This window comes from Xenopus tropicalis, chromosome 9 (assembly GCF_000004195.4).
Source record: "Xenopus tropicalis strain Nigerian chromosome 9, UCB_Xtro_10.0, whole genome shotgun sequence".
NCBI lineage: Eukaryota > Metazoa > Chordata > Amphibia > Anura > Pipidae > Xenopus > Xenopus tropicalis.
Genome location: NC_030685.2, coordinates 55,056,138 through 55,079,732, shown reverse-complemented (window position 1 = coordinate 55,079,732; position 23,595 = coordinate 55,056,138). Strand labels below are relative to the sequence as shown.

Sequence of the window (23,595 nt, the reverse complement as noted above, 5' to 3'; positions counted from 1 at the left end):
CACACATATCTAGTGTCACCATATGCTGCCACACCAGGACATCTAAATATGGTACTAACCCATTCTCCCTTTAAAATTCAAGGCACTCAAACCCCTAGAAGTGAAACTGTGTCCCTACATACAAAATGCCCGCACACGGCGCTTCTCCTGCGGTTTGTGCTTATTTATGCAACGAAGATGACGCCGCGTGTCACGTGTGCGTGACGTCACAGAGAGGCCAAACATCCGCTCGGAAGCAGCTGCTACTGTGGTGCTGGCCGCCTGTCAGTGATGGCCGGGACGGCGTTAAAACGCCTGATGGCTGAATATAAACGTAAGTGCACATGTTAGGGTGGTGAATGGTAAGGAATTATAGTAACACTTCAAGGTATTTTAGAAAGGATAAGGGCTTTCCTTCTGCTGTAGTAGGGACGTCGGTCACGTGATGTGCCCTGCTCAGCGCTTACGTGTTGCTGTACTTTGCGGTAGTTACAGCAGTAGGCCAATTTCCTAGCGCCGCCGCCGCCAGTGACGCTGTGCTTGGCGTATGTACAAAGACAGTGTTGGTGCAGAAGCAGCGCTATTATGTTGTGTATTAGTTACACTTCAGGGTCTTGGGGTTTCTGTAGATTCTCAGTTAATGTTGTTGCAGCTCAGTGTTCTTATTGATTTTTGCAGGGTTCCAATAATGTGTTCATATTTATCCTGACTATAGCTAGGGGGGATCGGCAACCTCATGTGTTTTGTATATCTGGGACCTACACCAAAAGGCAATGTGTACTTAGGGTTGGCACATTTTCTGAGAATAAAATACCAGCCTTCCTATAATTTTAGCTTGTTTCCTAATAGAACATTGGCATCAGGCATCATTTTTACATCTAGGCCGGTACAATAAGGGCCAGGTGGCAAACTTATGGGGCAGATTTATCAAAATGTGAGCTTAATACATAAAAACTCACCCGCATTCTATTCATTCCTATGGGATTTTTATAAGCAAAGTTATTTATCAAAGGGAGAAATTTAGAACTCACCAATAGATAAATATGCTTCTACAAATCCCATAGGAATGAATAGAACATCAGTGAGGTTTTATGTATTAAGATGGTTAGAATAATAGTTTTTCCAGAGGAGATAGGAGCGTGGCAACCAATCAGATCTTAGATTTTGATTTCTAACTTGTAGGTGACTGTTCAAATCAAATTGCTGATGGTGATATTTATCTCCAGTCTTAGTAAACATGCCCCTAAATCACAGTATATTTCGTAACAATGGAGGGATCAATATATTACAGTATAGTTTAGCTTTTCTCTATACAGTTTTGACCTGTTTCTGAGCACTTTTCGGTATATTTTACAGGCCCTGACCCAGTGGAGCTTACAGTTTTAAGTTCCTTTTCACAATCAGACACAGACATTATTGTCAGTTTTGTCAGAAGCCAATTAGGGTGAAGACACACAGAGCTACTTAGTAGCAGCTACTTGTCATGGCTACTAAATGTCAGAAAATACCCTGCCATAGACAATATTGAGAATTGCCTCTGCTAAAACACACATAGAGACAATTATCAGTAAATGATCAGCTTTGTCTATTTCTGTAGCTGTGACAAGTAGCTGCTACTATGGATGGGGAAAAAATTAGTAACGCGACAGTAAAATTCGCCACATGGCGCTTAATTTGACGGTGGCATCGTTTTCTATGATGCGCTTGTGTCGGCTTTTAACGTCATAGAAAGTGACGCCCCTTTAGCTGCTGCTAGTGACTCCATGGGGCAGATTTATCAAAACACGAGTTCGAATCTCGAAAGGGAAAAATTCGGATTGGAAACGAAAATTTCTGAAGATTGCAAATATCACGAAAATGCTTCCGAAAAAATCGTATTAGTCACGATAATATGGTATTGGTGATCCGAAAGTCACAAAATTTTCGTACCAAACGATTGTAAACAGCGGCAAAACCGATCCGATTTTTTCGCGCTAAAAATACGAAAAAGTCGCCGAAAATATGCTCATGAAAAAACAGTAAATGTGCCCCCATGTGTCCTCACCCTTACACTTTCAGAGTTCTCTTCTAAGCACTTTTGCAACTTAAAGGGGAACTCTGGCTTCCAAATCACAATTTGTTAAAGAGCCCCTAATATAAATCTTAAATAAACAAGGGACTTAATGATCCCAGAAGTAACAAACACATTAGAGGTTACACATGATAAAATAGCAATCTTTATTCACCAATACAGCCAACAAATATTAAAAAACCCTAACCTATAAAACAATTAACAAACGCCATTCATGGAAGGTTCCCTTCTTTCCCCCCTAAGCACACCTATAAGTAGGATTGTTAGGAACACCAGTATGTAATAACGTTGGATCAACGTTGGGGTATCAACTCTATCAAATTTATCAAAGTACGATTGTTTCCGAATACGAGTTTTCGTACTGTGTGTATTTTCTGCGTTTTTTGCTTCCAAAAACATGCACAGGAGGTTCAAAGTCAGAAAGGTTTTCCCGCCCTTAACGATCGATCGGATACAAACATTTTTGTGACATTTCCGATCATCAGAAATTATCGTATCTAATCCGAATTTTACCCATTTCGGGATTCGAACTCGTACATTGATGAATCTGCCCCTATGTTTCACAGATGCAAATGCATATCTCAAAAGTCCAGCTGGTGCACTCAGAAAATTTGGTTAGTGCACTCCTGTATGCCAAACATTTAAAGGTGAAGTCCGTGATAATATGCACTCTCAGTTGAAAAAAGTTCACAGTCAGCGAAAGATATGTATATGTATACAGATATCCTGTTCTCAAATAGAAAATAATTTTCTTAGAACATGTTACAAGGCGTAATACTTATCTATCACCTCACTTCACACAGGAGAGCATATCCAATAATGATATTAACAGACCAGGGTCAGAAACCCACAACGATCCGCATGCTTGAGTCCAGAACTGTTCTAAGAAAATGTTGTTCTGCTCATGAGAAAAGTCATCTGATCTCTTTCCTAAAGAAAGCAATATAAGAAAAGTTATGTTTTCCTTCTGAACATGATCTTCCCAACTGTGCAGTTGGAAACCTTAGCTGGCAGTTTAAAACCAAATTAATAGCTCTGAAATTAAAAAAAAAAAAAAAAAAAAAGTAAATTGCAAGGGATTAAAGATGCACCCTGAGAATTTCTCCTGCTTCATTTGTCAGCTTGTTCTGTCTTTAAAAAGGCAGGACTTGATTGATTTTCTGTCTTGGCCACTGTGTGTAACATGAATAGCATTGTACAGTTTTACATGAAATATTCTCACATTTGTCATATTTTAGTGCTTAATATTTTGTTATGCCACTAGATGGAGCCGTAGCACAGCAACATCACAATAAGGACTATTTTCTTAGGATACTGAAGTGTAAAGCGTGAAGAGTGTTAAGGTGGCCATACACGCACCGATAATATTCGGTGCGTGTATGGTATGTCGGCAAGTCGACCGATATCGCAGGAATATCGCAGGATATCGGCCGACTCGCCGATCGGACCAGTTGGAAAATTTTGATCGGGCGCCTGATCAAAATCTCCCTTCAGAGCTGAATCGGCAGAAGGAGGTAGAAATCCTATTGTTTCTACCTCCTTACCTGCCGATTCAGCCCTGAATGGTGTGTGGCACATCTGACGAAGTTTCGTGCGACCGATGGTCGCACGAAACATCGTCAGATCGCCACGTGTATGGCCACCTTTACAGCCATCTGGGTCTTACAGACATTTTCAGTTGTATTTCTTTACTGTTGCTACCTTTCAAGCCTGGACTGGGATTCAAATGAGGCCCTGATGTTTCAAGTACACAGAAGCCCACACCAGCCCAATAAATAGTGACTGTCTATGGCATCTTACAGCAGCCCCTCTGGCATTTGCCAGAACCCACTGATTGCCAGTCTAGGCCTAGTACCTTTACTGCGCTAATTACTGGTGACATGACCACAAGTACCATGTTGCCAGCTGGAACGCAATTCCCTTTTTATACAGCTGTGCTAAGAATGGCGGCTATTTGGGACAATAGTTATTTTTTTTATTGTTGTTATTCATATAGTGCCATTGTCTGGTGTAATGTTTAAAACATTCATGAGAACAGGTTAACTACTGATCAGCTGTAATTACCAATAAATATCAGTGGCTTGCCAACATACATTTTTATTTATATTATATATACATATACAATACCCCAATATGTCTGGTGCCAACACTCTACCTTGTCTCTTCTCTGGGTGCATGGTGTCAAAATTTTGCCAGGAGTGAACAAAAGATTCAAATATGTATATATAAAACGAGTGCTGCTTGGTTTGTAAAGGGGAGCCTGACAAAATGTCACACTGGCAGGTGCAGCTTGCACTTCTTGAGTAAAGTTCCCCTCATGGTTGTCACTTGGGTTTCAATATGCTTTTTTCACACAAGAACATTTGCACATGATTCAAACCAACTGAGTGCTAAAGTGTTTAAAGGAGGACTAGCCCCCTCTTGGCAATCTTTTTAAAATAATGCCCCTCCCAAATTGATTCCTTTCCCCTCCAGAACATTATCTAACGCTCCACCATCAGCTGCCCACTTTCCATGTATTTGGACTGAAAAGCAAAGCAGCACAGTAGGGTTGTGGGCCACCATGCCTGGATGGGTCACATCTGATGAGGATTCTCTTCAGCTGCTGGGGGCCCTTTGCAGGGTAGCCCATTTAAAAATAATTGTCAAGAATAGATATGTTCTCTTTTAAGTACAGGTCTTCCTTTGCTGTCTTTAGTGCTGCACCCAGGAAATGTGCCAACAAAGGGTTACAGCACATGTTGCACTCTTTAAAGGCATGGCACAAGTTTATGGAACGCTGAGGGGTGTCGTCTTGAGCCTTTAGCACACAGTGCTCGCACCTGCCCCATCTGACATTGGAATTAGAAGTGTTTTTCCCTGTTAAATTAAAATCTCAGAATTTAAGGATTTCATCAAGGGCCCAACCAGAATAAGCTGAAAATTGCTAGCTAATGCCACTTCAATGACATTTCTGCTGTTATAGCCACAAATGTAGCTGCTCTGTGCTTCTTATCCAGATGATGTTATATTTATGTAAGGTCGACATAACCCTGTAGAACAAATCTGTTTCCAGTAAGGCATAATGCGATTTGGGGAAAAAAATAGGCTTTTGGATTACAAGTTTAATGCAGTCCTTGAAGCAAAAATCTGTGCTAAACAGGCTGCTTGCTATTGATTATCAATAAATGATCTGAGTCAGCAACCACAATAGTGTTACCTGATTAAATGTGAATTACAGAAAACACTTGCTCCCAGATTGTTTGTTGTGTGTTATAATTACTCAGAAAAGCACTGCCTTTTCCCTTCCTGACACAACTATTTCACTGTCTGACAATTTTTACATGTCTGTGCCGGGGGGATTCAGTCCTGGGGCTCCACAACAACGCATCTTTCAGCATTCTCACTGTTGGACCCAGGTGTCTCTAGCCATTAGAACAATAGTATTTGTCAAAGCCACTGCTGCTCTGATTGATTCATTTTTACTCAATCTCAGACTGCTGCAACACTTGCCCTGTAGATAGGGCCACTAACCTGCTGCACTCACCCTTGAAGCATAGAAAAGTATTTCTGAGAAATATTCCATCATCCTACATCATTTATAGCACTTTCATGTTATCAGTCATAACATACATGCATTGCTTGACAGGTGGATATGTAATGCAAAATGTGCACATTTAATACAAGAATGGAAGTGTCACAGGCACTTAAAATGCTTTTTGTGGCTCCTAACATTTTTTATCATTTTGGGGTATATTAACTGAATGAAGAAAAATTAGCTGAAAAGCCTGTACATGTGAACTGGTTGAGGAAATGTCCCTGCCTTCACCCTTTTGTTACAAGTCTGTTATGCAGAAGGATTTTCTATGTTATTATTATTATTATTAATAACATTTATTTATACAACGCCAACATATTCCGCAGCGCTGTACAATAAGTGGGTTTCATACATTGGGCATACAGAGTAACATATAAAGCAATCAATAACCGATACAAGAGGTGAAGAGAGCCCTGCCCAAAAGAGCTATGTTCTCTGTGCACTGCAATATTAAGTTATTTATAAGTGAATACATCTAATTCTTTATCCCACGAGGACCAAACATAAAGTAGCTTTAGTTTTCCTGTTAAGCTCAAGAAATAGCAAAAACCAAAAGGCTTTTATGGTTAAAACAAATATGATGTTTAACGCAAGCGTTGTTCATTGAACACATTTTGAAGAAGGGGCATAAGGCCCCTTTAAAGATATATAATATAAGCCTTAAAAACAAATGAATGTAAAATTGTTCAGAGTGCTCTTCTAAGCACTTTTACAATTTCCAGTGATTTTTTTTTGTTTCAAATCAGGATTTAGGCTGCTAATATAGTGATTTTTGTTACTGTGATCTCTGATCTCAGAATAGAGATCAGAAGCCCCAGATGTCCTTTACCATTTCCTTCCTGAGCAAAAGCAACATCAGAATGCTTCTCTGTTTTCCTTCTGTTATATATATAATACTTTCTCACTTTTTTATTTTCCCTGTCTTTTCCCTTGTGTATAATTTTGAATGCATAAAAGCACTCTGAAGGGAGTGGGCAGGTCGGGGGGCTGCTTTTAGATCACAGTCTTCAAGCTTGTGGATTAAAAGGATTTAACAAGTTGTTTTGGATTCAGAAAGCTTATGATGTAAAGACTTTCAAGTGCAGACACTCTAATTAGAGTGCTTTCATATCGGAACATTCAGAAGTCATTTTGCAGCATCCAGTGCATTAAAGGTTGATTTCACATTCCTTCCTCACTTCCATAGCACTTCCATAGCTAGTAGATGCCATTTTCTATCTTTACTCTAGTTTAATTAGGATTTTTTTTTGGTACTGGTTATTTTTGATCTCTTGTGTGTGAGACCTTTTTTTTTTTTTTGAGGTTAGAAGTGCTGCAAGGTTGCACCCAGACGTAGGTGGTAAGAGCATGTTTGGACAGGAAGAGTGTGGATCAGAGGAGGCCTACGGATCAGCTTGCATTGTACAAAAAGTCATATAATTATGAAACCAGAATTATCTTTTATTAACTTGCATTGTTTCTGGAATCATAGGGCACAAGAGGAATGCCAGTCAATCACTCTATTTATGGCAGATGCTAGTGATATTCAGATAACCTGCAATGGCAATTATCATGTTCACGTAAGAGAGCATTTTCTAGGTAGTAGGTCCATTATGTTCCAGTAGCCCAAAGCAGTTAGTGTAAGGCATTTACTGGTAATCTGTTGAAAACAGGACTATGGAGTTGGTAGTCTGTTAATGGTACCTCCTCTGTTTTTAAAGGAACAGTAACCCAAAAAATGAAAGAATATAAAAGCAATTAATATATTATGTCATATTGCCCTGTGCTAATAAGAGTTGTGTGCTTCAAATCGCTACTATAGTTTATATATATATATATATATATATATAACAAAGCTGCTGTGTAGCTATGTAAGTAGCTATTAAGAGAAAAGGCACAGATTACATAGCAGAAAACAGATTATTTGTATAGATTGCCATTGTATTCTACAGAAAGTATCTGTTATCTGCTTTGCAACCTGTGCCTTTCCTTCTTTTTTCCAACTTGAATTTCTGCCACCATGGCTACACAGCAGGGCATTTATAAAAGCTATAGTTGTCTTTCTGAAGCAAACATGACATTTTTACCAGTGTAGGGGAACAGTACATTATATATTTATTATTAAATAAATAAATATTGTTTTATTGTCCCTTTAATATACTAATGTATTTCCATGTTAAATGAAAGAACACAACATATAAGGCGTTTCATCACTGCCAAAGCTCATCAATGTTAAAGCTATATAAAGCTTTAACATTGGGCTTGCCCTTCCTAGTGATGTGGTAATAGCAGACTCTGTTAATGCCTTTAAGAGGGGCCTGGATGAGTTTTTGAACAAGCAGAATATCCAAGGCTATTGTGATACTAATATCTACAGTTAGTATTACTGGTTGTATATATATAGTTTATGTATGTGAGTGTATAGATTGGTTAGTATAGGTTGTGTGCTGGGTTTACTCGGATGGGTTGAACTTGATGGACAATGGTCTTTTTTCAACCCTATGTAACTATGTAACTATGTAAGCTGGTGTCTACTTTTAGGAACAAACCACTGGCTAAGAAGCTGACCCACTGCCCTATTGGCTATCCAGGCCTGGCACTGTCAACATGGATGATATTACTGTTCAAGTTATGTATTAATAAATATATTTAAACAAAAGACAAGAAATGAAAACAGTAAGGTTATAATAGCTCATCTGGACCTCACACTAGCGAAACAACTACACACTGGGCTTTATTCTTACAGCAGAGAAATACTTTATTATGACTATTATCTGTGAAATAAGACATTGTAACATATTGTGCTGTATGTAATTTAGTTTTATTAGGAGTTTTTACATTTTTTTCCCGACTCCGGGTACCCAAAATTGCTTCCGGGTTCACAACTCCTGACTCCACAGCTCTGGTTGAAAGCAATATTTAAGCTGGATAGTGTATCTCCTGAGAAATTTCCTAGATATATTTCATACCTGACTGGGTTTCATCTCTCCCTAGAAGAAAAGTGTTTTTTTATTTTCTTTTTTTTTTTTTAATTCTTTATTTTGATTTTTCAAGTGAAATGGGGAGGGGGGTAGGGTACAGAAGGAAAAGGAGGGGGCAGGGAGTGAATAACAGTCTTACACATACATATTTAGCAATAAAATTAAGGCATCATCTGTCAGCAAGTCATAACTGTCTAATACTAATACATAATCATGTATTCACCTTGGATCAGTGGATTCTGTAATACACCTTTACCATTACTGTAGTACCTTGATAATCTATTAGGGCTGGGGAATTTTTATGTGGATTGACTAGCGGCCTTCTGGTATGCGTGCCCTTATTGGCTCAGTTTCTGTAGGTAGTTTGTCCAGGGTGTCCATATGTTTTTGTAATATTGGCTTTTGTGTTGTATTAAAAAGGAAATCTCCTCGAGTTTTCTTATTTCTTCAACCTTGGCTAGCCACTCCCCATATGTGGGTGGATTAGGAGACTTCCACTTTTGTTTTTTTTATTTTCTATGAGAGAGTATATAAATCATAGTTTACTACCTGATTTATATTCTATTTTGAATAAAGGTAAATGCAGTTTGAATATACGCCCAGAATTTTGATAGGAGGGTTTAAATGGTTCTAGTCAGTTTGGACCATCACAGCTGTTCCTTCTTCACTGCAGTGTCCATATGGACATTTAGTAGATACTAGATGACAAAGAAGTTTCTCTAGGTTTCTCCAAGCAGGGTAGAAAGCAAGTAAAGAAACAGTGGTAAAATGTTGCATTAAGTTTAGTTGCCAAAGTTTACTAATGTGATTAAAGTGAAACTATGATTTACTCTTTTACTAATGAATTACGCTGCTTTGTCCTTCATTCATTTTAGGGCTAAACCCTGCCTTATACAGGAAATTCATGAACTTTGTTTGCACTTGTAATTTTTTTCGATTTTTAGGGATTTGAGGATAACATCAGCATTGCCACTCGTATAAGAACTGTTTAATAGAAGGGAAGCTTAAAACTCAAAGTAGGAACCATATAATTAAAAGGTTGGCTCACAAATGGACCCTTTCAAAAGCTTTTTTAGGCTACTGCTTTGAAAGCAAATTAATTTTAAAATGGAATAGAGTTTAGTGTGGTTTTTTTTAAGGTTTCCAAGCAGGTTATATACCCTGTGAGTCAGAAGTCTGACACTGATTTTACTACTAAAATACCCTTGTGTTCACCAGGCTGTTAGGTCAGGACATCAAAGTGGAAGCATGTTGGTTTAAAGACTGCAAACCACAAGAAAACCTCTATCTCTAATGGGTGTAAACGAGCTGTCTTCAAAATACTGATTATAAATGGCATGTGGGTAAACAATCAGGCCTTTGAAATGTTGGTGTTCCATTTTAGCTCATATTCTTGTAGAAATAAACATTTAGTACTATGTTTTTGTAAGATAGCACAGTGTTCCATTCCAATGCAGTGGCTTAGAAATATAAAACATTTAATTTTTTCTGAATGGTTATAAAATTCGGGGTATGTACGTAGGCTTGCACCAACTTCAGTCTGTTTCAAAAGAACTTGGAAAAAAAAAATCTTGTTTAGATCAACTCACAGTATGCAATTAAAATAATATATTTACTGATGAATTGTCTTTCACCCCTTTTTTCCTGCTTCCAAATATGTTTAAGGAAAGCAAGGGGAGTCTGTTGTGGATCCATAATGGGCAATCATCTTCTGGGAGGCATTAGGTCCAATTATGGCTTCTCATGGCCATTTACTAATCAAAAAGTGCCCATAATCCAAATAAACAGGAAAAGCAGAAAGCTCAACCATAACTTGACTTTGATGGTACAACAGTGAATGCTGCCACTGGACTTTAAAGTAGGAATCTATCCTATAGTCATTTTTTATATCTGTGTATATATTCTGTGATATTTGTATGTGATATTATTGCATTCAACTCTATATGTTCAGTATAAGTTAAGAGAGGGTGGCAATGCATAGGGAGTGGACCTGCCAAGATAAGAAAATGGTAATATATGGTCACAACTTGTCTACCATAGGGCTGTTAATCCCTTCTTAATATAAACATTATTCGTAGCTTAATAAAGGAGAAAAGTCCCTGAACATACTTATTCTAATGTTAATTGATATACAGTTGCCTCTCTGTGCTATTTTCCTGGACCCCTGTGCGTCTAAAGATATTAACATAATTTACCATGATTTTCACATCTCGCTTATATTTCTGTTGTTAGCAAATATAGGTATAATTTCTACAATACTTCTTTATTTGTGTTTTTTATTTATCACAACTTGCTTGTGTGAGACGTATTTACTTGGTGCCACAGTTGATCAGTGTGCTTCACAGAACTGCAGCCACCTGGTACAAAGGTATGTGCCAATGTGGGTGCATTGTAACCAGCAAAAGACAAGACAGCCCTGAAATTTAAGAAGTACACTAGGCCACTCTACTTGAAAAGCGGTACAGCAACCCTCTTATGCTTTCTAGTACATGTATGGGCCTGTCATCCAGAATTCTCAGAACCTGGGGTTTTCTGGAAAAGGGATCTTTCAGTAATTTGAATCACCATACCTTAAGTCTAATAAAAGGTAATTTAAACATGAAAGAAACCCAATAGGATTGTTTTGCCTCCTATAAGGATAACTTATATGTTAGCTGGGATCAGGCACAAGGTAATATTTTATTGTTACAGAGTAAAAGGTTATCACAAAAATGTGAAATATTTGATTAAATTGTAGTCTATGGGAGATGGCCTTCCCATAATTCATGGCTTCCTGGATAATGGGTTTTCGAATAACAGAAGGATCTGTACCAGTTACTAAAAATGCCAGTATGTACACAAGTAGGCATCTGGTTGTCAAATAATAGACAAAGAAAGTGTTTGTATACTGTAAAAGGAAAAAAAAATCATGTATTCCATTGGGTGTAAAAAAATGTGCCTCTTAATAAATGATGTGTGTGCTGCATCATTCATCATAATACTAATTGTAATGTTTTTTAATTTTAGAATTAACTTTGAATCCACCTGAAGGAATTGTAGCTGGTAAGCATTCCAATGAGTCCCAGAAGTGCTGATATTAAGGCTTTTACCATTTAAGTTTTGCATGAGTTTGTTCGATATCATGTGATCATGTTAAATACATAACACTTAAGGTCGCTATACACTGGCAGATTTAAGACGATTTAAGAGTCCTTCAGACCAGTTCCGCAATTCATCTGCCCGTGTATGGGGACCCCCAGCTGGCATAACCGACCAATATATGGCAAAAAATTGACCAAATCTCAATCGTCACTTTTGATTTGCCCATGGGATAGAGGACCACAGGCTCATTAATGCGGTCCTTGGCCCTTACCCAACATCCTAATAAAATTATTTGGCTCTAGGGCCAAACAGTCAAATTAGTCTGGTATCACCAACCTTAGATGGGCATATCGGAAGAAAGATTTGCACATTTCGCAAACTCGCCAAATAAACGGATCTTTGTGTGTCTGGCCACCTTAACTCCGTTAAAAGAAACTAATTTAAAAGGGCATGTTTAAAGAAAGATAAAAATATTTATTTTTGTCATTTTCCCTTATCTGCAGTTTCATTTTAATAGAGATGTTATGATGGGAAAGGTTACATTGACCACTGTGTTATAATCACACTAGCCTAATATTATATTCCATGTTCTCTTCCAGGGCCCATTAATGAGGAGAATTTCTTTGAATGGGAGGCCTTGATCATGTGAGTTCTTGCTAACGAGCAGTTCTGTTTTTTGTAGAACCAGCAGAAAGGTTATTCTACATCCATAACGACCCCAAATGAGTTGTTTAACTTTATAAACAAATTTGTAGCTGTTGCAGGAGAGTGCAACCCTATAGGACTAACATCATCTGTTAGGACTCTGCTGATCATTTACTGATAACTGTCTCTTCATGTGTTTTAGCAGAGGCAATTCTCAGTATTGTCTATGGCAGGGTATTTTCTGGTGTTTAGTAGCCATGACAAGTAGCTGCTATTAAGTAGATCTTTGTGTCTTCACCCTTAAACAAGCTGATGTTTAGCTGATGTCTAGCAAAGCTTATATCGGTAACATTGGGTTGGTGGACCAGAGTACATGCACTATTTGCATCATCTACAGTTTTGCTCCATCTGGCATAATGTTCTGTTTATGTTCAAGGAAATCACAAAATAAAAGCTCCCAGTATAAAAAAAATGTCCAGCTTGGAAATATTCCTTTTACAGAGCTAAAGAAAACAGTAAAAGAGCACTATCCCTGCTTGCTTATTAAAATTAAAATAAATCCATTATTTCCCTTCTGATGATCAACTCCAGATTAGCATTTTTTTCTTGGTTTTGCTCTTAGCATTAGGGAGGGGAAATAAAAACATCTAAGACATTAAAACTATTATTAAAGGATTAGCTTGATGTGTCAATTCCACCCCTGCATTTGAAACAAAACAGTATTGTTATGTTCATCGTTACATTTAGGCTAATGGCACACTGGGCATTTTCTAGACTGTATCACCCTAGCATATTCTTGCTCTATGGGACCCATTCAAAGTGAGTGACAATTGCCATTATACCCCAGGTGCGTTTTGTGCCCAAATGCACGCCCTTGCAGTTTGATCCCAATGCACCTATCATTATACAGGACCTGGTGTTTGTTATAATAGGAAAAATCATATGGAAAGTTTCCCAAACATACTAGAATTTAAGATATTATGCCGGTTTTATCTGTGTTTATTTCCACTGTGCATATTATACATTTGAAATGTAAACAAGCACTTACATTGACATTAATAAATATATTCATTTAACTTGATACACATTGCATTTCTATGCATTTCAATCTTGCAGAAGCCCTTAGTTTAATGCAATGTGTTTGTTCCCAGTTTTAATTTAGTGAGCCATCTTTTACTTGCTTAAACAATGGATCAGTTGTGTTTAGTGAAGCCTTATACTATTTATAGATATGAACTGCTCCAAATGCTCTACCAAAAAAAGTTATTTTCATAGAGGATGATCATATAACAATGCAGGCCTATTCAGACTAGATGTAGTCCTTGTAATTCACAGAATAAAGAAGCAGAGTTCACTGCACATGGAGCATTCTGTCTCTTGCAGGCTGCCTCACACAAGGATAACGGATGTCCTCTGGACTAACCATTGATTTTTAATTTTAAACTCGATTCAATTTTTTTTAAAAAAAAGCCACAGAGAAAAAAACGCTGCAACTTTTCTGATATTTACTATATGTTTAAATGATTAAACAATAAGAATTCGACAATTCACCAGATTAAACTTTTTTAAAACTTTTCTTGGAGCAACTTTTCCTTACAACTTTTTATAATAAATATTAAACATTCAGGAAATGAATTCAGTTAACTTTGAAAATAAAAAAAAATGAAAAATCTGCCCCTTAGTCAGCCCATGTATGACCAGTTTACTTACTACTGAGGACCAAGTTTAACAGTATTTTCATGCATTTAAAATCACATTGTCTTCTAGTTCCTAGCAACTGTCCACCCCTGTTTTAGTGTAGTACCTGCAACTACTGGGAGACCAATTTCCACCCAAAAGCAGCTCATTACCTTTTGTTTCATTTCTTGCAAGCACAGCCTATTATTTTTATCTCCTTCACTCCCCCCCCATTGAACATGCGAGGAGCAGGTGCAAAAAGCCCAGAGTTACTTTGGAAGTTACTTACGTGCTTGAATTTGTTAAACACCTTTTCACCTCTCCTTCAGCCCTAACACCAGAGGCCTGAATACACAATCAATGGGCTAGTGACACGCAGAAAAGGCATGCATGCAATGAATTCACACCTGCTCTTCTGATGATTACACACTTCAAACCTAAGGAATTCCAGAGGATTTTGGTCCACATAGCAGAGTTATTTTGACTCTCAAGGCAATTATGTGTTTGCTTAGATGAAAGTAAAGTAAAGTTTGTTTCTTTGTATAGTACCAAATTTATACCAGGCCTTCATTGCTGTGTTCTATAAAGTAAAAGCTATTAATGTCTGTTTTTAATTTAAACAATGTTGCCTGAAGAAGAGAAGTGTCATCTAGCTGTCACATGAACTAACTAGAACATTTAACCACCTTTACCTCATGTTACTGATATCTGCCCTCCAGGCCAAAGCTGTACGCTTAGCTTTCTCTAAATAGATTAAAAAGAGAAACTTAAAGGGACGCTGTTATTATACTTTTCTAATTTTAGTCTGCTGGGGGGCAAGTGTGTTAGTCTCTGGTTTGCAAAATTTGCCATAAAGCAAAACACAAAACAGCTGCATTTTAATGCAGACACAGCCTGCTTATTTTAAAGCTAGATTTACACATTTTGCAATTGGCTACATTGCCCTGTTTTTTATGTAAGGTGTAGGGACAATGTATGTAGGGACATAAATCAACTGTGTCTCTGCATACAGCAGGCATGTGCATTAGAATTTGTCTTCCTTATGCTTAACTTTCTGGTCTCTACTTGCCCAGTTTTTGACCTTCAGTGCAGTTAGCATTGCTCTACCTTCTTATATCAGCTAAAAGCACTGGAGCTAAGGGTTAGACAGAAGAGGTGCGTGCCTATGGTGCAATGGTGGGGAACCCTACACTCATATCTCTTCTGCTTTTTGCCCTGTACATCAGCAAGCATGGGGGGAAGTTGGTGATGGTCAAGGCGGTGGTGATGTGATAAGCAGGGGGTGGGAAAAATTGGCAGATCATTGCAGGGGGGTTGTTTTGCTTTGGGCGCCCTTACAGTTTGAGCTACGCTGTACCAAAAATAGCTCTCAACGGGTGGCAGGGCACTGAGGGGCATATATACAGTGGTGTGAAAAACTATTTGCCCCCTTCCTGATTTCTTATTCTTTTGCATGTTTGTCACACTTAAATGTTTCTGCTCATCAAAAACCGTTAACTATTAGTCAAAGATAACATAATTGAACACAAAATGCAGTTTTTAAATGAAGGTTTACGTTATTAAGGGAGAAAAAATACTCCAAATCTACATGGCCCTTTGTGAAAAAGTGATTGCCCCCCTTGTTAAAAAATAACTTAACTGTGGTTTATCAATTTCAATTTTCAATTTCAATATCAATTTCTGTAGTCACCCCCAGGCCTGATTACTGCCACACCTGTTTCAATCAAGAAATCACTTAAATAGGAGCTACCTGACACAGAGAAGTAGACCAAAAGCACCTCAAAATCTAGACATCATGCCAAGATCCAAAGAAATTGAGGAACAAAAGTAATTGAGATCTATCAGTCTGGTAAAGGTTATAAAGCCATTTCTAAAGCTTTGGGACTCCAGCGAACCACAGTGAGAGCCATTATCCACAAATGGCAAAAACATGGAACAGTGGTGAACCTTCCCAGGAGTGGCCGGCCGACCAAAATTACCCCAAGAGCGCAGAGACAACTCATCCGAGAGGCCACAAAAGACCCCAGGACAACATCTAAAGAACTGCAGGCCTCACTTGCCTCAATTAAGGTCAGTGTTCACGACTCCACCATAAGAAAGAGACTGGGCAAAAACGGCCTGCATGGCAGATTTCCAAGGCGCAAACCACTTTTAAGCAAAAAGAACATTATGTCTCAATTTTGCTAAAAAACATCTCAATGATTGCCAAGACTTTTGGTAAAATACCTTTTGGACCGACGAGACAAAAGTTGAACTTTTTGGAAGGTGCGTGTCCCGTTACATCTGGCGTAAAAGTAACACAGCATTTCAGAAAAAGAACATCATACCAACAATAAAATATGGTGGTGGTAGTGTGATGGTCTGGGGTTGTTTTGCTGCTTCAGGACCTGGAAGGCTTGCTGTGATAGATGGAACCATGAATTCTACAGTCTACCAAAAAATCCTGAAGGAGAATGTCCGGCCATCTGTTCGTCAACTCAAGCTGAAGCGATCTTGGGTGCTGCAGCAGGACAATGACCCAAAACACACCAGCAAATCCACCTCTGAATGGCTGAAGAAAAACAAAATGAAGACTTTGGAGTGGCCTAGTCAAAGTCCTGACCTGAATCCTATTGAGATGTAGTGGCATGACCTTAAAAAGGCGATTCATGCTAGAAAACCCTCAAATAAAGCTGAATTACAACAATTCTGCAAAGATGAGTGGGCCAAAATTCCTCCAGAGCGCTGTAAAACAACAACAACAACAACAACAAACATTTGTAAAGCGCTTTTCTCCCGTGGGACCCAAAGCGCATAAGCTTGTCTCAGATAAGTTATGTGGCCATAAATGCCAGGCTAAACAGGTGAAGACTCGTTGCAAGTTATCGCAAACGCTTGATTGCAGTTATTGCTGCTAAGGGTGGCCCAACCAGTTATTAGGTTCAGGGGGCAATTACTTTTTCACACAGGGCCATGTAGGTTTGGATTTTTTTTCTCCCTAAATAATAAAAACCCTCATTTAAAAACTGCATTTTGTGTTTACTTGTGTTATCTTTGACTAATAGTTAAATGTGTTTGATGATCAGAAACATTTTGTGTGACAAACCTGCAAAAGAATAAGAAATCAGGAAGGGGGCAAATAGTTTTTCACACCACTGTATATATATATATATAAGATCTTGCTCTGAGCTAAGAATTTTTAACCCTATAAGACCTCATTTAGGGTAATTTGTGCAAGTGTCACACATTAAGGTTAGTGCAGGTAGATCTGTTATGCGGAATGCTTGGGGCCTGGGGTTTTCTGGTTGAGGGATTTTCCGTAGTATGGAGCTCCATTCCTTAAGTCTACTTAAAATTGTTGAAACATTAAAAAATCCAGTAGAATTGTTGTTTTGCTTTCAGAATGGATTCATGTAGATTAAATACCATCAAATACAAGGTACTATTTTCTTACTAAAGAGAAAAAAAGATCATTTAAAAATATTAAAATTATATGCTTCAAATAGACTTTATAGGAGGCGAGTTTTCTGGATAACGGGTTTCAAAGTGAGGTTTCATGAGGTGTCATGATTTGTGGCAGCAAGTTGAAGTTTTCTTTATTCTTTTTGCCTGCAGGGGCCCAGAAGACACATGTTTTGAGTGTGGCGTTTTCCCAGCGATTCTCAGTTTTCCTCTTGATTATCCACTTAGCCCACCGAAAATGAGATTTACCTGTGAAATGTTTCATCCAAACAGTAAGTAAACTGATTAGCTCAACTACTGGTACTGAAGCTTTTGTCTAATATTACAGTAAATGATTTTGGCAAATCCACATAGACATAAACAAGAAATATATAAGTAATGATAAAGATATTTAACAAGTATACGTTTAACGTTGCAGCCCTTTTTATTTATTTATTTCTGCATTTAATTAACTATTTTTGTATGCCTGTGTAGTCTATATAAATTAATGCCTAAATGTAAAGGGGTAAAATGAGTGTCTTTATCTATCAGGCTGAACTTTCTTATGATTTCTATAAACTGATGGTAAAGTTTGAAAGCACTAAACATTTCTACTTGTTTCTTTTTATACAAGTCAAAGGCAACATATTGTTTTCATTTTCTGTCAGTATGGTACAAAACCAACCCATAATTTGTCTTCTTTCAAGATGCTGAAACACATAAGTGTATGTAATCCAGTCCCATGAATAGCCATTAAGAGTAAAAAAGGGTTAAAAATCCCAGAAAAGGAAGGGCTTACAAAATGCCAACAAATGCTGTTTTATTAAGATTCGCATATTTAGAGGAGGCTGTACTTGGCAGAAAAGTAAAGGTTTTGAGTATCTTATTATCTTTTCATGTGCTGATGTGTAATTCCTTGTATATATTGATTAAATGGAAACATTTTATATATATATATATATATATAGACGTGATGCATGGGGATGATCATAGTATAGGCACACAAGCCTTATAAAAAGCCAGCATTTAGAAAAACGTAACTTCCATATTCTTCCAGATATTACCAGATATTATTTGTTGCATCTTGTGTGGATCAACTCTAAATGATTAACTCTTCACATTTGAATTGTTTTGTACATTCTGTTATTAAATTTGCAATAAGGTTTGTGGCAATTACAAAGCCCAAAGCACAGTGGACAATGAACTGCATCAGTTATTTCAGGTGCATATAAAGGACCTGTAGTGCAATGGCAAAGTATTTACACTGTTGCGCTAGCTTAGTAAATAGCACACCACTAGTAGATAAATAACAGAAATTAAGTGTCACTTGGTTGGCATGGAAAACATAAAATCAACCATGTTATTGACTTACTTAGAGAGCTAAAAATACAGTATTGGTATAGATAGTATATCTCTGCAGTATATAATCTTTAAATAATTTCAAAATAATTTTGAGGTTTCTTTTACCTGCTGCTCTTATTGTTACCTGATGAATAGTGATCAAGTGTTCAAAAGCTTTTTTGCATGCTTAATTTTTTTTCTTTAGTATATCCAGATGGGAGGGTCTGCATCTCCATCCTGCATGCCCCAGGAGATGATCCCATGGGTTACGAGAGCAGTGCTGAGAGGTGGAGCCCTGTTCAGAGTGTGGAGAAGATTCTGCTTTCTGTTGTGAGCATGTTAGCAGGTGGGCAAATTTAATTTTTTATGATAAACATTAAGGGCAAGGGCACACGGGGTGGATTGCCAGCCTGCAGATAAGCACAGGCTGAAATCTGCCCCTATGCTTATAAAATCTTCTCGTTGTTCCTGCATCCAGAAGCATTGAATCCACACGGGTGCAGGATACGCAGCGAATATCCAACAACAAACGCGAAACTTGCTGTTTGTTGGTGGATATTGGCTGCGTGTGCCTTAACCTGAGGATTTACTGCTTCCCGTGTACAGGAACAACTAGAAGATTTTTTATGTGTAGGCGCAGATTGTCATCCCGTGCTTATCTGTAGGCTGACAATCCACCACTTGTGCCCTGACCCCGAGAAATGAGCAACTGCAGCTACATTCCAAGGAAGTCAGCACATTTTATAACTATTATTCTCCGTTTTATTTACCTTAAATACCCATAGGTAAATGAGGACCCAGCTTATTCTGTGAACACAGTATCCCTCCTCTGTAGATTTACATTCATGAATGACCTTACAAAGAGGTTGTGGCAGTTTGAGCAGGTTCTAATATACACGCATAGGATTTATCAGGCAGATCAGAGTTTAAGTCCAGGCTTAGAAGCAGTTAATACTGTCTCACAAGCAGCCCTAACCCATGGATGATTAGTAGAAAATGATTCAGAATAATATAATTATCTGCTTTTTGCTTCTTTGCTAAAATGCTAAAATCTTTTGCAGAGCCCAATGACGAAAGTGGAGCAAACGTGGATGCTTCAAAAATGTGGCGAGAAGATCGTGAGCAATTTAACAAGATTGCAAGACAAACTGTGCAGAAATCATTAGGGTTGTGAAACCTAGCAGTATTTTAGAAACTGGATCCCAAAAACTTTTTGTATGAACGCTTTATGGACTCACTAGAGAAATTTCTATGTTGTAATTCCTTTTCTAGTTGAGCTGAATTATTACATCATGCAGGGCTTGTATTCATCACAGCTTAGTAAATACTGCATGTTTTTTTTTTTAAAAAAACCTACACAAGTACTTGCTGGCTGCTTCCTTATTTGCAACTGCCTTTATTCTCTGTTTTTTATTAAAGGTGGATCTTTGTTTTAAAACAAAGTATCAGACGTAGAAAAGCCACCGGTGTTCTATACTTTGTTTGTTAATGCAGACCTCTGCCATTATTTTGAAGACTTGACCTCAGAAATGAAGGGATATAGCTGTTTAATTGACTTAGATTATGATTTGTGTCACAAAGAGCAAATTGATGCTGCAATAGAACAAGAATGCCCACCTCAAGAGTTAAACCTCCACTGAGCAGCTATGTGCATGCAACATTTGTGACTGTAACAGGCTGTAGCTTTTTAGGTACTCCAGCAGGCCTATTACAACCGTATTATTGGTGAAGTAGCTTATTTCTCAGCATGACAATCTTTTATACCTGGCAAAACGCCTGCCAGGCTGTATTCATAACATAAACCATTTTGACAATAACAACACAAACGTATATCTGTATGGGACTCCCATGAAAATAGCTCTTGCTGTAGTTTTTACACCATTACCATAAGCCCTCTTAAAGATCAGTGGCGGTAATTTGGTGGGAAACGTACCTGTAGCTGCTGTGCACCATGGGGCTTAAACCATCAGATTCATGATCGCTAAGGTAATGCAAGCATATTTTAAGTTCTATAACTTTTTTTTCTATTTATTAAGTGAAGAATACTAAATATTGGGGCAGTCTGATATAATAAAAAAGTTGTATGCAAAACCAGCATGAAAAAAACACAACACGCAATAACATGTATAGGGTAAAATCTCAGTTTTTTGTTGGCTTTTCACAATAGGTGACCACAATTAAATATGAAAATATAACAGAAGTGAAACATGGAAGGTTTTTAAGAAAATAGCAAACTCTTAGGTCACTGGGTAGATTGAGTAGCAGATTCATTCATGAGCGCAGAATCCCTACCATTGCCCATTCAATCTGTGACTGCCCTGCTTAGTACTTGCATTGAAACTGCACTGCTTAATAATACATTGCGTGCATTAAGCATCAATGAGGGTCAAAGTTTTTTTTATTTATTGAAAGGCTTTACAGCTCATCTTGTGAGAAATTGTAGTCTGTGTAATAAGAGAATAATAAAATATGCAAACTGTACATCATTTGTAGTTGGTGAGCAGTTTTATATGGTCTTCATTACGTTGTCTTTTATATAGTTCTTGCCTTTTCAATTAACATTGTTTTACCCCAGGAACAAAAATTATTGTGCAGAATTATATTTCAGGCCTCATGAGCGCTTAGTAGGTCTCTCAAGTTATGAATTTTAGAAAAATTGCCTTGTCAGTAGAGGCACAGTCAGAAAAGCTTTCAATAGTGAATCAGAAAACATTAAGGCTCAAGTATGTCCATTCCGAAATGACTGGTGCTGCGCCTTTTGCCACAGGGGATCCCTAAAGCTACTGTCACCTATGCGCCATGCATTAGCTCCAGGGATCCCCTTCATCAATAAATGCTGCTCCACATAATTTGGAATGGAAGGCAGGAAGGACTGAGTGGTGCTGAGTGCTACTATAGGGAGTATGCAAGTGCCATTAATAAAAGCTGCATCAAGCGGTGTAGTTCAGTCGCACAAAAAGCTATGGCGCATACGTCACTTGCATGCCAAGCACTGGAAATGGCACCAGAAAGACTATTAAGCACAATTGTGCCGATTTGCGAAGAAGCACATTTGCAATTGCAGTCATTTTTGGGTATTGGACAAAATTGTGGTAGGCGTAGCTTAACTGTGTCAAACACATTGTGAGAAAAAAATATGGTGATTGCGCTAAACATTGCGCTCAACATTGCACTCACTGCACTTGCTGACTTACATGTGCCCTACTCTTGGTCTTGGGCAGGGATCCCCAACCTTTTATACCCATGAGCCACATTTAAGTGGAAAAAACGTTGGGGAGCAACACAAGCATGAAAAAGGTTCCTGGAGGTGATAGTAAGAGCTATAATTGGCTACTTAATAGCCCCTATGTGGACTGGCAGCGTACAGAAGGCTCCGTTTGGCATTATACTTGGTTTTTATGCAACCAAAAACTGCCCACTTATCAGAAATTCAAAAATGAGCACCTACTTTGAGGCCATGGGGAGCAACATGTTGCTCATGAGCCACTGGTTGGGGATCACTGGTCTTGGGTGTCAACGTGCCACCTGTTCTTGGCTTTGTACTTCAATGAACAGAAGTCTAATTCTGCACTCAGCTGTTAATTGTCACTGTTCATTGGTAGCGTGATCACAGCAATCGCAGACTCCAGTCCCACCATGCAATTCTGCCTTTAGTATAAAGGTGTGCACATCACTCCTAGTCACATCACTAGTTCTGTTGCACTGCCTTTCAGACTATAGATAGGATATGTCAAGAATAGTCTTTACACCATTATATGGTTGCATGGAATATATATATAACATATATGAGGCACTGAGATTAGCGTTGTAAGCAAGGAAACTAAAGTGCATTTGTGCTCTCCTGTACCAAAGTTGGAACTAATATGTGACAAAGAATATAGGCATTGTATATCTTACAACCATCGCTATATGATGAGGGTGTTGGCAGGTTTGTAGGACAGAAACATGTGCCCTTATGCTGTGTTGGACCTAAATAAAGCAGGGTGTTAGTGAGTCAGTCTTGCTGTCAGCACTAGTTTTATTTTCTCTAAGAGGCCAGTCTTTGAAGATGGAGGCCATACCACATGAATAGGTTGAAAAATAAGCCATACAACTTATCTATGCTCTGCTATTTTGTTTTATGAGCACAAAAAAGAGCATACGATTAATGTACTACATGTCAGCACGTTGACATTGTGGCAAATATATGTACAGTGGTAAACCCTAGGTATACATTTGAGTTTCCTTTGCATGGGAAGGTTAATAATGCTGCTTTATTTGTCAATATATTGCAATATATTTAAGCTGGCCAAATACGTCAAAGTCATCCCTGATCTGCCCAGTCCTACACTCACTTTTATCTGATTCATTAAGAATTCTACTGGTTCAATATACATTTTACCTGCACCTTACTTGCTTTCAAGGTTTAAACCCCCAAATGGTTAACCTTTTATTAGCATTGTGATTGTATATATAAAGGGATTAAACAAAAAACTAAATTTGGCTTGGTTTACTCGGGCAGCCACATGATTAAAAAATTACATTTTGAAAAGCAGTTTACTATTAAAAAAGTAAAATTTAGCTCAAAAAAGTTTTAATTATGGCTATCACTTTCTCCAGTTTAGACCTGAATGGGGCTACAGGTTATTGTATGTGTGGCAGTACTGTATAAAAATGAAAGTAATTATTTTATGAGAATAAAACCTCAAACCTGAGTTCCTACCCTTAGATATCCGCTGGTGGGATTCATGCTTGCCGTAGACACCTATGCATTAAAACTGTACATGGGCCATTGTCCTGCTGCAGTCACATTTTGAGATGAGATGCAAAACTCCCTGTTGGAAGGAACATTAGAACAACCCTAT

At 38.0% G+C, this 23,595-nt stretch overlaps 1 protein-coding gene across 1 annotated transcript; it reads left to right on the top strand.

Annotated features, from left to right (window-relative positions):
• Nucleotides 1–239: 239 nt before the first annotated feature.
• Nucleotides 240–21,232, top strand: ube2g2 (ubiquitin conjugating enzyme E2 G2). Its single transcript, NM_001017198.2, is given in 6 exon segments — nt 240–313; nt 11,594–11,629; nt 12,268–12,313; nt 17,585–17,703; nt 18,957–19,097; nt 19,813–21,232. Coding segments are annotated over 6 exon segments (498 nt in total). The 5' UTR covers nt 240–270; the 3' UTR covers nt 19,926–21,232.
• The last annotated feature ends 2,363 nt before the right edge of the window (nt 21,233–23,595 follow it).